This window comes from Grammomys surdaster, unplaced genomic scaffold, assembly GCF_004785775.1.
Source record: "Grammomys surdaster isolate TR1022 unplaced genomic scaffold, NIH_TR_1.0 126048, whole genome shotgun sequence".
NCBI classification, from domain to species: Eukaryota; Metazoa; Chordata; class Mammalia; order Rodentia; family Muridae; genus Grammomys; species Grammomys surdaster.
In genome coordinates, this window is record NW_021620860.1 from 4,746,289 (window position 1) to 4,760,472 (window position 14,184).

Consider the following 14,184-nt stretch of genomic DNA (forward strand, 5'->3'; position numbering starts at 1 on the left):
TCTCTCTCTCTCTCTCTCTCTCTCTCTCTCTCTCTCTCTCTCTCTCTATCTCCCCTGCCCCTCACCCTCACTAGGAAGGAACCGGAATGTCTATCTAGAGTAGACACTGAGGCAAGTGTTCCCCTCCCACTATGTAGTCTGTCCCAGGATATGGTGAAAGGCCTGATGGTAACCAGAGCCTGGGAAGTTGAGTATACTCACAGGAGAGCCAGGAGGACCCTGGAGACCAGAGAAACCACGATGACCCTTTATGCCTCTGTCACCTTGTTCACCTGTCTCACCCTTGTCACCACGGGGGCCTTGGGGTCCCTAAAAGAGAGGAGGAGACAGGCTGTCAGGTGCAAGTTCATGTCGAGTGTTGAGTGGGACACTGTTCACATCTGAGCCAGTGTTCAGAGGGCATGAGGTTGGCATGGGACACTTACAGCAGGACCACGGGCACCAGCAGGGCCAATGGGACCAGCAGGACCAGCAGGACCCTGGAGAGAAAATAGTGTGTTAGATCCTGACTTGGAGACGCCAAGGCTGAGGGCTGCAGGGTGAGCCTTCTCCTTGACTAGACTCCTCCTAACCCACATCTCTTCCGCTGTGGCCACCTTTCCTGATTCCCAATTAAACCTGCTCAGAGCCCAGCTTCATGTGATAAGCTAGGGCAAGCCCCATGCCTTGGGGAAGATGGAGTCATGCCTAGATGACTCCAAGCTGAAGTCCAAGTTATGACTGTTTTCCCAGGGAGGCCAAGGGCCCAGACACATCCCAAGACCCTCTTCTTCCCCAGCCTGAGTGAGGTAATTCATCCATTTACAGGCCTTTGAGCATGCCTGAAGAAGAGGTCTGATCTGAGCTCAGCAACTTACAGTCTCACCACGATCGCCACTCTTGCCAGCGGGGCCAACAGGGCCGGGAGCACCAGGAGCACCAGGGGCACCAGGAGGGCCAGCAGGGCCAGTCTCACCACGATCACCCTAGGAACAGAGGATAGAGGTCATGGGGTCAGCCTCAGATGAAGTGCCCAGTCTGGGGTGGGGCCGGGGCAAACCAGAGTCCAGCCTGATGTGTGGCATGATCCCTTACCTTGGCACCAGGAGCACCATCTCTTCCAGGGGAGCCTTCAGCACCAGGGGATCCCTGTAGAGGGAGGGGGGAGAAATGAGAGTCCACTCCAGGGAAGAGGTCAGGCCCAGGACTAGCGGTCCTGCATGGGCACTGGCTAGGGAGTAGAGGCTGCTTACCTCACGTCCAGATTCACCAGGGGGACCAGCCAATCCAGGGGGGCCCATGGGGCCAGGGGGACCGCGTTCACCACTTGATCCAGAAGGACCTTGTTTGCCAGGTTCGCCCTAAAGAATAAAGGAAGGCTGGAGGTCAGATATGGTGGCTCGAGCCATGAGACCTTTTTTTGTGTGTTTGTTTAGTTTGGTTTTCAAGACAGGGTTTCTCTGTGTAGCCTTGGCTGCCCTGGCACTTGCTCTGTAGACCAGGCTGGTCTTGAACTCAGGGATTCACCTGCCTCTGCCTCCTTACTGCTAGGATTAAAGGTGTTTGCCACCACCACCATCACCACCACCTGGGTACCACGAGAGCATTTCTATCACATTTGCTCTCCTTGTCTTCCCCGCTGTTACCCTGCCCCTTCTAGTAACCAAGTCCTAGGATGATTCTTTTCTTGGAGACCCCAAGATGAAGGAACACTCACAGAGGGGCCAGGAAGACCAGGGAAGCCTCTTTCTCCTCTCTGACCAGGAAGACCAACCACACCACGCTGTCCAGCAATACCCTGAGGTCCAGGAGTACCAGGAGAGCCCTGTGGGAGGCAGACAGGTGTGAGAAGGGCTCACAGTGGCACAGGAAACATACACAACTCTGGAGCTCTCCAGAAATATAGAGATCTGAGCTAGCACTTACAGCAGGTCCATCAGCACCAGGAGATCCTTTCTCACCAGCAGGGCCAGGGGGACCTGGGGGACCAACTTCACCAGGACGTCCAGCAGGACCAGTCTCACCACGGGGACCTTTGCCTCCTTCTTTGCCAACGGGACCGGGAGGGCCAGGTGGTCCAGCATTTCCCTAGATGGGCACAAGAGGGACTGTCAGAGTTCAAGCTTCCAAAGCATCACAGTGGCGTGCCCCAGTCAGGCCTGCCGTACTGACAGTGCATGCCTCACCCCATCCCCACTCCAAAACCACAGATACTCACAGAGGGACCAGGGGGACCAACACGACCAGCAGCACCAGGGAAACCAGTAGCACCCTGGCAGGAGAGAACATTGGGTGATCAGAAATGAACAGTCACTTGTTACCTGGCCTCATCTCCTCCAGTCTTTGCCTCTGGGGAGTCTCGACAGAGATGCGGACGGTACTCACAGGGGGGCCAGCAGCACCACGAGAACCTTTGGGTCCAGGAGCACCAACATTACCCTGTAAGAGAGCGTCAAGGTATGAGATCCAGGCTAGCCCCAAGTCCAAGGCTACCAAAAGCTTATGGTGTAGAAGATGAGATACTTACAATGGGGCCAGGGGGTCCAGCAGGACCAGCAGGGCCAGGAGGACCAGCGTCACCTTTAACACCAGTATCACCAGGTTCACCTTTCGCACCAGGTTGGCCGTCAGCACCCTAGGCAGGGGGGAGAATGAAGAGTGGAGGAGTGGATGAGGCAGCCTGGGAGCAGAGGGCCTCTGGGCTAGAGGAGGGGCCACAGATAGGGAGTTGGAGATGTAGAGACACTTGGAGACAACCAGTACCTCCCCACCCTTCTCCTTTGACTCAGGGTAACACTTCTGTCCTCATTCAGTCACCTAAGTTCCCATGCCTCATGTCTCAGCTGGGGACAGAAAATGAAGAGGGTCTTGATACTCACAGGGGGCCCAGCGAAGCCAGCAGGACCAGGGGGACCAGCCTCACCACGATCTCCCTAGAATTAGAAGAATACTTTGGAGAGATGTCTCAACATTAGAGAAGGAGAGGGACAGATGGAGTGAAGGGATGGAGTTTGGGGTGGGGGCAGAAAGCAGGTAGGAGAGAAGGACTGAACAGAGATCTTATCAGGGTCTTCTGTACTTACGGGAGCACCACGGGCTCCGGTGGGGCCGGGAGGACCACTGGGACCAGTTTCACCCTATGAGGGAAGAGACAGAAACTCAGAACTCTCCTGGGAGGTGAACCAATGACACCGTCCCTCCCTCCTGGTCCCTTGAACTTCCTGGGTCACCAGCTTCATATGGCAAGACCTGCCTTCTCTGCAGAGCCCCGAGCTTGCAGAGGAAGCATTGTGTTAAGAAATAAGGTGGAGAGACAGCCACTAACCTTGTCACCAGGGGAGCCAGCAGGGCCAGGAGGACCAATGGGACCAGTCAGACCACGGACGCCATCTTTGCCAGGAGAACCGTCAGCACCTTTGGGACCAGCATCACCCTAAACACAGGGGAAAAAATCTGAGACTTCCAGACTGGGGCCAGGTGTTGAGCGACAGCGTTCTGCGGATGTATCTAAGAAGGAACCCTGCCAAGGATACAATGTTCTTTCAAGGGTTAAAGGTCCCTACCTGGGGATTCAGGTGGAACCTGGGTTAAGAGGGCCCTGAATTCTATAGAGTGATAAATAAAGGAACCTCCATCAGGTAGATCCCCCAACTTTCACCCCCATGGTAACACATCAGAAGGGCCTGAATCACAGGTATTAAATTAATCAGCAAAGCAAGGAGATAAATGAGAAACACCAAGGCCTCATGGGAAGGGAAGGTTCACTTACTCTGTCACCCTTAGGACCTGGAAGACCAGCTGCACCACGTTCACCAGGCATTCCCTGAAGACCAGGAGCACCCTGGCTACCGGGAGCTCCGGGGGCACCAGTATCACCCTGTTTGGTAAACAAGATCAGTGAGTCCCAGAAATGTCTCAGAGCCATGAGCTCACTTAGGATTCCTTATGTGTGGATCCCAGATCACAGGTTCCAACCAGAAGGACGAACTCATAGACCCGACCTTGGGACCTCTGGGCCCCTATCTCTGGTCTGGGTCACAACCACCATGCCCTTTCCACGATGCTCTCACCTTGGCACCATCATTGCCGGGGGCACCATTGTTTCCTCGAGGACCAGCAGGACCTGGGGGACCTTGTACACCACGCTCGCCAGGGAAACCTCTCTCGCCCTAGAAAGGAAGGAAAGGGCACATGATGCTCTGACAGGACCAAGCTTGGGATATTGTCATGGAAGCGGCACGAGAGGGCTCACTTACTCTTGCACCAGAGGGTCCAGGGGCACCAAGGTCTCCAGGAACACCCTGAGGGTAGAAAGAGGAACAGCAGTGAACTCAACCTCCCCTTGAAAAAGAGCCTCTGCTCCTCTTCCTAGGAGCTGGTCCTCAGAGACCAGAGGAACACATTCTCAACTTAGAACTGAAATTCCTCTTTACAATGGGAAGGCTTGAAGTAAATTCCAGGAGTGTGTATAACGAAGTCACCTTGCCTAGAAGCCACACAGCCACTGCCAGACCATATGCAGTGAGTGCCCTCACACTCTGATGTATCCAAAGTCCTCCCCTGGTGTTTAATCCCTATCCCTCTAGCTGGTGGCTTCCTGATCAGCTACAGGCAGTGGGTGGTCTTATTCTTTGTATTTCTTGCATGCTCCCACCTTCTGGCCACTTGCTACTTCTTACCTGTTCACCAGGCTTGCCTGCTTCACCAGGAGGACCAGCAGGACCAGGAAGACCCTGTAAGGTGGAAGGTGAAGGGGAGAAGCTTTAGAATCTTTAACAGTTAACAAAGGAGCGTTCTGCACGCTTCCCTACAATCCTAAGTCATGAAGCCTTACCTGGAATCCAGGGGAACCAGCGGGACCTTGTTCACCTCTCTCACCAGCAGGACCCTGTCATAGAGAAGAGACAGTAGTCATGAACAGTCCAAGGAGAACGGAGGCAAGGTCCCACCTTTTCTGCTCCCAAGGGCTTGCAGACAGGGATACTTACAGCAGGGCCAGGGGCTCCCTGAGCTCCAGCTTCTCCATCTTTGCCAGCAGGACCCTGTGGGGAGAAGGTGACAAATTTAGTGTGGCAGATGGCAGCAGTGGGTAGGGACTGGACCTCTGAGACACAGCAGAACCCACTAGTGACTTCTGATGTTCTCACAGTGGCTGCAGACTCCTGCCATGTGAGGATGGTGTATGTCACAGGCAGGGGCAGAAAGGTGACAGAGACTCAAAAGAAATACTTACAACAGCACCAGGGGGTCCGGGGACACCTCGCTCTCCAGCCTTTCCAGGTTCTCCCTGTGTAGAAAGGAAGGCAAGATTGACAGGTCACGGTCGAGACTCGTTACAGTCAAGGACCTCTCGTTATAGTGAGCATCCTCAGGGGGCTTTCTGTTCAAGAAGACTCATGCATGAGGTTGGCAAGCTTCAGGGTTGAGGGAAGGTCTCGGTGGCATTTAATGCTTGGCCTCTCTCTTCCTGCACCCAAAGCAGATTCCCAAGGCTCCTTTCTGGTCACTCTTTCCCTTTCCTTCCCCTTGACACACACCTCCAGTGACCTGAACTGCTAATGGCAGTCATCTCAAGGCTCTCTTCTCTTTAGGAAACTTGGGTGTGACTATCACACATCAGGACCATCTTATCTGTGTGTTCAGGGAAGCCTGCCTAGCAATACTTATTTATCAAGGACAGAATGATGATCATGGAGCCAACGGTCTCTTATTTCACTAATGGGTCCAGAAAGGGTCAGTAAAGGGTCTAAGGTCACACAGCAAGTCCATAGAGTTAGTACACCTGTTCCCGTTTCTGCAGTGTTCCTCACTGAATACTCACAGCGGTACCCTTAGGTCCAGGGAATCCCATCACACCAGCCTGGCCACGGGCTCCAGGAGGACCTGCGGGTCCAGGGCGACCATCTTGACCAGCGGGACCCTGAGGATGGGAGGCACAAGAGTTGTGGTAAGGACTAAGTTAGGCACATAGGAAGTTAGGGGTGAGGCATGAGAGAACAGGCATACTTACAGGGGGGCCGGTTTTACCATCAGGACCAGGGCTGCCAGGGCTGCCAGTGAGACCCTAGGAAGAGGCAGAAGAACATGAATGAGGGCAGGAGGAAGGGGGTGATGAGGGGAGAAGGGGGATGGGAGGGGGAATCTGGAGCACCAGCTGCAGGCTGCTCCAAGTTCCACGCAGAGTCTTCTCACCTTGGCACCAGGGAGACCAGCTTCACCAGGGCGACCGGCTTCACCAGGAGAACCTTTGGGACCAGCAGGGCCGGGAGAACCACGTTCACCAGCGGGACCCTATGTGGCAAGAAGTCACAGAGACATCAGGGTCACAGTCTTGGCCTCATTATCGTGGGTTAGCATCCTCTTCACGGTGGGAGAAGGTCTGGGACTTTGAGGGGGATTCGTGGGGATGCCAGAGAGAGGTCAAACACGAGGAGGAGGGAGACACAGCCACGGGCGCAGGGGGCAGGGAGCACGGTTGCGGACATGGGTGCAAGTAGATGTAAAAAGTACTGTTAGTGAGGGGATGTCAGGCAGCTGGAGAGCCAGCTTCTCTGCCAGGAAGAGAGATTACCTTGGGGCCAGCAACACCATCAGCACCAGGGAAACCACGGCTACCAGGTCCACCCTGCGGGGAGAAGAAAAAAGGCCAGTGAGCTCAGTCACCACCACAGCACCGGGAAAGCTCTAAGAGCAAAGGAGGAGAGACACGGGACACTTACACGCTCGCCAGGAGGTCCGGGCAGGCCAGTAGGTCCAGGTTCACCACGGGCTCCTCGTTTTCCTTCTTCTCCAGCAGGGCCAGGGGGACCTTGAACTCCAGCAGGGCCCTGGAGTGGGCAGAGAGGGAGTGGTCTTGGTGAGGGGGCACAAGCCCAGGAGCCTATGATGCTGGCGTCTTAACAACAGGGCTTCTGGGTATGAGGCAGGGGCTCCCTTCCTTCCTGGAGCCCCCTGTGAGGCTTCCAGGTCCTGGGGGCTGAGGAAGAAAAGGGGTATGTGCGACTTACTGGTTCTCCTTTGGCACCAGTGTCTCCTTTGTTGCCAGGAGCACCAGGTTCACCCTGTGTAAGGAGAGAAAAGGGATAAGAATTGGAGTTACTCTGTCGGTTCACAAGTGTATGTTTCTCCAGAAGGGGGCGTACTGGAGCTAGTGATACTTACGCTGTTACCCTTGGGACCTGGAGCGCCGCTGGGGCCCTGGGGTCCAGAGGGGCCTCGGGCACCAGGGAAGCCAGGAGCACCAGCAATACCGGGAGCACCCTGCAGGAGTCAGGACAGACATTTTAGCCCAAGGGTGGAGGGCATGGGGCAGGTAGCAGGTGGGCATGGGGAGGAGGGGGGCTGCTAGAGACTTACATTGGCACCTTTAGCACCAGGTTGTCCATCAGCACCAGGGTTTCCCTGTCACATAGAGAAAGGAGGATGAGTGACAGCCTGGAACTGTGAAGCTGGTGGGTAGCACAGGGGTCAGCAGCGGGGAGGACACTTACAGCTGGACCAGCAGCACCAGCAGGGCCAGGGGGTCCGGGCTCACCACGCACACCCTGGGGACCTTCAGAGCCTCGGGCTCCTTGGGGACCAGCTTCACCCTGGATTGGAGGAAAGGACAAATCAGAACGGGGCAGCCAGCATTTCTTCTGGATGTCAGGCGTTGGAGGGCGGGGGAGCAAGGATGAGGACTTTGAGAGCTAGGGAGAGGATGCCAGGATAAGGATGCTGTGGAATATGCCACTCTGGGCTTCTCTGATCTGAGGTAACACTTAGCCCTTGACCTATAACAATCATGTTTAAAGAAAGACTGCGGCTCACCTTAGCACCAACTGCGCCAGGGAAGCCAGGAGGCCCAGTGGGGCCGGTGGGACCCTGTGAAGGAAAGGAAAGTTTAGTCACACGGTAGAGACTAAGAGTTCCTAAGCTGCAGGATGTCAGCCCCAAGAGCTGACCCTGAGGCCTCACTCCACTCCCAAACTCAAAGTCAAGGCCATACTTACGGGGGGCCCAGCTGCACCAACAGCACCATCGTTACCACGAGCACCCTGCAAGAGAGAGCGAGGGGAAGCCCAATTATGTCCCCTGAGCACTGGCCAGTTCCCTTAGTCCCTGGGGAACCCCCAACCAGAGCCCAGGGGCATCCAAGGGGCCAGGAGTACTTACAGCAGTTCCAGGGGGTCCAGGGCGACCTCTCTCACCGGGCAGACCTCGGGGACCCTAATAATAACGAAACCAAGGGAGGTCGAGTGAGATGGAGGCACCTTTTTCCATAGCCTCCATCCATCCTCTACCCTACCCCTTCCTGTTGGAGCGCCCCCTACTGGCATACTCACCATCTGGCCAGGAGCTCCATTTTCACCAGGACTGCCGGGCTCTCCCTAGGAACAGACAAGAGAGTGCCGTATTCATGTATAGCAGGACTGTTGGGCGCGGGTAGCTCAGATCCCAACAGTATCTTACCTTAGGACCAGCAGGACCAGCATCTCCTTTGGCACCATCCAAACCACTGAAACCCTTAATGAGGAAAAAGATGAAGTAAGACCCCGTTGGGGTGGGGGGAGTATAGAACCCACACAGATTTGACAACACTTTTGGAAGATCTCCAGTCATTTCCCTATCTCTGAGCTAAACTAGACCCCAATTCACCTATCATCCCAGCCAGTCTCTTTATTGGGACTTCTTCCCCCCACAAAAGGAAGTTCTTCCAGATGTCTAACCTATGACCTTTGGAGACATCTGTAGCTACCATCTAACATGATTCACAACAGGATCTCTTAAGGAAGGGGATAGAATGGTGACTTGGGACTTGGGGAGCTTCAGTGACTCCAAAGAGACTTACTCGGTGTCCCTTCATTCCAGGGAGGCCAGCTGTTCCAGGCAATCCACGAGCACCCTGGAGAGAAAGGCACGTGAGGACTTGGGAAGGTGTCAGAGGGTAGGGCTCTGTGAATATTGCTCCTAAACACATCCCCAGTGCAGTAAGCCCTGGGCCACCCTCATATCCTGCTCACCTGAGGCCCAGGAGGTCCACGCTCACCAGGACGGCCAGGCTTGCCAGCTTCCCCCTGCAGAGAGAAAAGGCCATTATGGCAATGCCCTTCTATCCCCCATATTGGGAAAGGGTGGAAGGGCTCAGCTTTATTGGTAGTTATTGAAGGGTGGATTTGATTTAGGGGACCAAATCTAACTTCTAAAACTCAGTTTAGATCTACAGTGAAAACTTTGGTGACATTTGAATACCCGCAGAGAAATTCCTCTCAGTGGCATATTCATTTCCATGTCTGCTCACCCAGAGCTCCTAAACCTGGATTACTCCAAGGGATAGAGATGGGGGTGAGGATGGGGGTGAGGATGGGGGTGAGGATGGGGCTGCCTCACTAAAACATTCTATTCAGTGGAAAGATCACTGCCAAGGGCCATCTGGGCACCAGGGAGAACCTGAGTTCTCTTCCCCTGGTTATTGGTGGTGAGACCCTGCTGGGAGGATTTCAGGACCTACACAGAGATGCCATAGTATCTTCCACCGGGGGTACTTACATCATCTCCGTTCTTGCCAGGAGGGCCAGGGGGACCTCGGGGACCCATTGGACCCTAGAGAAGACAGGAGAAGCAGTTAGAGCTCCAAGATGAGAGACAACAGGGAAGAAGATTGGAATGAGGGGGTGACAAGCCACTCCTCACTCAGTATGGGTGACTTTTCACAGGAGAATTTGTGGAGACCTGGGTGTGTTGGCACGGAGGACTAACTTACGGAAGCGCCAGGCTCGCCAGGTTCACCAGGGGGGCCTTGGAAACCTTGAGGACCCTGAAGAGTACAAGAGAAGGGTAGTCTCAGAAAGGCAGGTTCTTTCCAGGCTGTCTCCTTCTTACAAGAGATGTCTACCAGCCTTCTGCCCTCATCCCCATCTTCTCCCCCACACAGTCCATGCCCAAAGTGATACATGAAGACCCTTAGATACGTACAGGTGCACCAGGGGGGCCAGGGAGACCACGAGGACCAGAAGGACCCTACAGAAGGAAAAAGAGGGGCTTGTGACTTGAGTTAAAGCAGTGTGTCAGGGATCTTTTATCTACTGCTTCTTGTGAGGCTCACAGTTGTCTGTCCTGAATCTTCTCCAGATCTTAAGTCCCAAAGGTGGCCTTTACCTCCGGAACTATCTGTACCACCCCCTTGCAGGATATCATTGACCTCTCTCTTCTCCCTATCCTCTATGTGGTCACTGCTCCCCCTGGTGGCTCACCATGGGGCCAGGCATGGAAACTCCAGCTGATTTCTCATCATAGCCATAGGACATCTGGGAAGCAAAGTTCTAGAAAAACAAGAGAGAATGCATAAGAAATTGGACTCTGGACGATAAACTGGAAGCCAGGAGGCATTGGCGGTAATGGGACAGTCAGACATAGGCTTCCGGAAGTAATTAAGAGAGAGAGAGCAATATAGCCTGTAAGCTATTCCTGTACCAGACACCTCAACTGAACCTAATCTAACCAGACAATCCCAAACTGCAGAAGAACCTATAAAGTAACCGCCTCTGCCCAACAGTCAGACTCTTCAAAGACAACAAAGAGTCTCAAAAACAGTCTACATTCATGGGAACCAAAGGAATGAGAGAACGGAATGCCACTGGTGGTCTTAGACGGGAAGGGGCAAATGCTATGAGGGACACTTTGAGGGGCATTGGTAAAGTCTGAAAATGGGATATCAGACGATAGTGCTAGATCAACGTTAAACTTGGTGCTATGGTCCCATAGGAGAATATACTTGCTCTTAGCAAACCACGTTCAAGAGCATAAGGCATGGGCATGTTCTGGGCAACTTATGTCTTAAATGGTCCAGGACAGAGACAAAGAGAACCGGTGTCCAGAAATTGGCAAAGCAGTTGTGCTGAAGAGGGAATAGAAGTTCTGTGTACCATTGCAATTTTTCTGTACGTTTATGATTATTTAAAAGTATAAAGTTATGTCTGACAAAAACCAAAGCAAAGAAAAACAAACAAATAAACAAAATGGGGAGCCACACCGGTCTGGGGTCTCCAAGATGTACTTACTCCTCCAAGGCCAGGGGGTCCGGGGGGCCCAGGGAGACCAGGAGGACCAGGAAGTCCAGGATGTCCAGGGATGCCATCTTTTCCAGGGGGGCCAACGGGTCCCTGCACCAAGAGATGGAGGGGGCTGCTATGAGCAAAAAGCAGAGCCACACACCCTCCAGTTTCCCAGCTCACTTAGAATATGATGCTTACCCTTGGGCCTTGGGGGCCAGGGTCTCCCTTGGGTCCCTGTGGGGTTGAGGGTGAAGAAACAAGAGACAGGTTAGAGAACCAAAGAAAGTTGGAGGTTATTGGAGGACAGTGGGGGTCGTGGACAGGTGGGGAAAAGTAGCAGGCAGGCTATTACCTCAACTCCTATGACTTCTGAGTCTGGAGATACTGGGGAGAAAAATGTGCAGTTAGAAGTAAATTTGCTAAGGTGTTATAGGCTTTCAAGACACAGGCAAAGGAGGGACTCCGACCTCCCTTAGCCCTAGGACTAGAACCGTACCATATTCTTCTGGGCAGAAAGCACAGCACTCGCCCTCCCGTTTTTGGGGGTTGGGACAGTCCAAGTCTTCGTTGCATAGCACGTCATCGCACACAGCCGAGCCATTGTGGCAGACACAGATTACGCATACATCGGGTTTCCACGTCTCACCGTTAGGGACCCTTAGGCCATCGTGTATGCAGCTGACTTCAGGGACTGCGCAAATGGGAAGAGACACAAGATGTGAGCGGCTCTGAGACCTTACCTCGGAGCATCAGGGATCCCAGCCTTACTCTTTCCCCTGTCTAAGAGGCGCACGTAGATTTTCCACTTCCTGCCTCTTTCCCCCCATCCCCTATTTTCTTCCCTCAAATCCTTAAATGCAGCTCTGCTCCGTATCGGCGTTCAGTGACAGCACCAGGGCGCCTGGCCAGGACTATAACTTCCCAGGTCTCAGGAATTTAAACAAAGCTTTAACTGGGGTTGCTTCCAAACTCAACTTCAGCCCACGCGCGCGGGAACCAAATGAAATAAAAAGCCTCCTAAAGAAGAGTAGGAGGGCTCCTACACAGTAGGTGGGGACTCGTGAGACGTGATTTGCGCGGAGACTGGAGGCAGAGGTAGGAGGAGAGAAGGCGAATTCCAACACTGGTCCCACCCCCTTTCCCTGGGCAGGTGGGACGGAATGGGCGGCGCTACAATGTGGAGGGGCTGATTTCCGTGGAGCCTTGTCCAGAGTAGTAAAATGTATCCTTAAAGTTAGATATATTCTAATTCTCAGCTCCCAGGAATCTTAAAAGCTTGCTAGCTATACAAGCCGGGTCCTCCAAAGCCAGTACTGCTTTGGAATCTCTCCTTAGCCAAAGAACTCTACAAATAGTCTACAAATAGCAATGATTAGTTAACCACGCCCACCGCCTTGGTAACAGATCAAGGCAACCACTAGGTGGCGGGCAACACTAAGCAATGCACCGAGCGGAACCAATTTTATCCGGCCTGGGTCACTTCTTTCAAAGACCAGAGCTACCCCATCTATTCCCTGTTTTTATTTTCCTAGTCTGGAGATGAGGGTCCACGCCCGTCGATAACCCAGGTTTTCCCTCTTCAGCCCGCGCGCCATGTTCAAGGTTGACCAGCAGGAGGCACAGGGACCGCGCCCAGTTAAGTCTTAGCCAAACTTTCTCATCCAACAACCCGCCCTCTCTGTGCGTCCCCTCCCCCCACCCCCCATAGCCCAGCACCCCGGAGGCCCCAGCAACACTGTCTAGCCTGCAGAGAGGGCAAACAATCTTTCCTTATGAATCATCCCGCAGCCTTTTTGATAGCTTTTACATCTTGAGCTCCAAATCTCTATTCCAGAGGCCTTATTTCATCTTCGACGTATTCTGCCCCAATCCGTACCCAGATTTCCACTGTTGTGCTACAGATAGGTGCTTGAAATTTCCTGCTGTGCCATCTCATCCAGGACTCCACTTCTAAGAACTGCTCGCCCTAATCTGCTCACCAGGGTGACCTTTCTCTTTTCGCTTCCTCTCCATCACCTTCCCATCCCTGACTCTGGAGCACCCCTACGCTTCTGTTTAAGTCCTAATTGCTAAGATCCCTACGCAGAACGCGATACCAAGAAGCCATAAACTCCCCAGAGTTTGGAACTTACTGTCTTCTTCTTGGCCATGCGTCAGGAGGGCAGTGGCCCCTAAGAGGAGCAGGAGCCGGAGGTCCACAAAGCTGAACATGTCTAGACCCTAGACATGTAGACTCTTTGCGGCTGGGGTGGGGGGTTAGCTTCGGCTCATGCGTGGCCTCACTCCGCGTGCCTCCTGCTCCGTCCCGAGGAGAAACTCCCGTCTGCTCCGACGACTGGCCTGGGCCCCTTTTATACCATCCTGATGCAGAGCTGGGAGGAACTCTGCCTCTCGGAGAGGGGGAGCCAGCAGCCCAGCCCCCAGCCAATCAGAATTGCTTGGCCCGGCCCCCAATTTGGAACGGAGAGGGGGGAGGAGAGAAAGGAAGGGAAAGGAGTCCACCCAGCCCCCCCCTGCAACTCTGCCGCCCTTGCCCCCCAGATCTACATGGGCCAGAGGTGCTGTCACTGGAGCGTGGCTGGGCCCTCAGTAAACTGATTGTGGGTAGGAGATGCCCCTTGCACTTTCTTTCTGGGACCTCAAATCAGAAGGATGTAGATAGAATTGGGGATCTGAGTTGGGGAACATTACAAAGGGGTCAGTGTCGGGCATAATTGGGAAAAGGTCCTCCTAGCCATGCCTCGTAATCTTTCTGGCATCGTTGGGAAGAACTAAGGAATAAGTTAGACAGGCATCACTCCAAATCCGAAGAATCAAGCAACTAAGCAGATGTACCTGTTGGAGGGAGGAGACCACCTCACAGTGTGGGGCCAGGTATGGAGGGTAGGAATATTTGTGAACAAGTTAGAAAATCTCTTCACAGATACTAAGAGTCAGATACGTGATTGTTTGAAAGGAGCAGGGTGGCTGGCTATCTGTTCTGCTATGCCCATGGCTCAAAAACAGACCCACATTTCTCCAGCCCCAGGTATAACAGGGAGACAGTTCTGGGGCTGAGGTTTGGGGGAAGTTTGACATCCTTGTCTTTCCAGAAGAAAGCTTATGCATTAAGTGATGGGCAGCAGTATGGGCAGGGGGCTTCCTGGGTCCTTAAAGCTGTGGCCTGGGGCTT

General features: G+C 53.8%; 1 protein-coding gene across 1 annotated transcript in view; it reads right to left on the reverse strand.

Annotated features, from left to right (window-relative positions):
- Positions 1–13,321, reverse strand: part of Col1a1 (collagen type I alpha 1 chain) — a 16,216-nt gene extending 2,895 nt beyond the window's left edge. The window contains exons 1-45 of the mRNA XM_028755018.1: positions 13,145–13,321; positions 11,509–11,703; positions 11,365–11,396; positions 11,211–11,246; positions 11,019–11,120; positions 10,212–10,280; positions 9,934–9,978; positions 9,722–9,775; positions 9,508–9,561; positions 8,982–9,035; positions 8,810–8,863; positions 8,431–8,484; positions 8,304–8,348; positions 8,134–8,187; positions 7,971–8,015; positions 7,789–7,842; positions 7,470–7,568; positions 7,336–7,380; positions 7,141–7,239; positions 6,987–7,040; positions 6,699–6,806; positions 6,551–6,604; positions 6,172–6,270; positions 5,990–6,043; positions 5,801–5,899; positions 5,213–5,266; positions 4,968–5,021; positions 4,814–4,867; positions 4,659–4,712; positions 4,236–4,280; positions 4,050–4,148; positions 3,749–3,856; positions 3,305–3,412; positions 3,063–3,116; positions 2,859–2,912; positions 2,507–2,614; positions 2,365–2,418; positions 2,198–2,251; positions 1,906–2,067; positions 1,697–1,804; positions 1,233–1,340; positions 1,075–1,128; positions 858–965; positions 426–479; positions 202–309 (exon numbers count right to left, since the gene is read on the reverse strand). Of these exons, the coding sequence (XP_028610851.1) occupies positions 202–309; positions 426–479; positions 858–965; positions 1,075–1,128; positions 1,233–1,340; positions 1,697–1,804; positions 1,906–2,067; positions 2,198–2,251; positions 2,365–2,418; positions 2,507–2,614; positions 2,859–2,912; positions 3,063–3,116; positions 3,305–3,412; positions 3,749–3,856; positions 4,050–4,148; positions 4,236–4,280; positions 4,659–4,712; positions 4,814–4,867; positions 4,968–5,021; positions 5,213–5,266; positions 5,801–5,899; positions 5,990–6,043; positions 6,172–6,270; positions 6,551–6,604; positions 6,699–6,806; positions 6,987–7,040; positions 7,141–7,239; positions 7,336–7,380; positions 7,470–7,568; positions 7,789–7,842; positions 7,971–8,015; positions 8,134–8,187; positions 8,304–8,348; positions 8,431–8,484; positions 8,810–8,863; positions 8,982–9,035; positions 9,508–9,561; positions 9,722–9,775; positions 9,934–9,978; positions 10,212–10,280; positions 11,019–11,120; positions 11,211–11,246; positions 11,365–11,396; positions 11,509–11,703; positions 13,145–13,223 (3,339 nt within the window). The 5' untranslated portion in view covers positions 13,224–13,321. The remainder of the gene's footprint in view (positions 1–201; positions 310–425; positions 480–857; positions 966–1,074; positions 1,129–1,232; positions 1,341–1,696; positions 1,805–1,905; positions 2,068–2,197; positions 2,252–2,364; positions 2,419–2,506; positions 2,615–2,858; positions 2,913–3,062; positions 3,117–3,304; positions 3,413–3,748; positions 3,857–4,049; positions 4,149–4,235; positions 4,281–4,658; positions 4,713–4,813; positions 4,868–4,967; positions 5,022–5,212; positions 5,267–5,800; positions 5,900–5,989; positions 6,044–6,171; positions 6,271–6,550; positions 6,605–6,698; positions 6,807–6,986; positions 7,041–7,140; positions 7,240–7,335; positions 7,381–7,469; positions 7,569–7,788; positions 7,843–7,970; positions 8,016–8,133; positions 8,188–8,303; positions 8,349–8,430; positions 8,485–8,809; positions 8,864–8,981; positions 9,036–9,507; positions 9,562–9,721; positions 9,776–9,933; positions 9,979–10,211; positions 10,281–11,018; positions 11,121–11,210; positions 11,247–11,364; positions 11,397–11,508; positions 11,704–13,144) is intronic.
- Between the last annotated feature and the right edge of the window lie 863 nt (positions 13,322–14,184).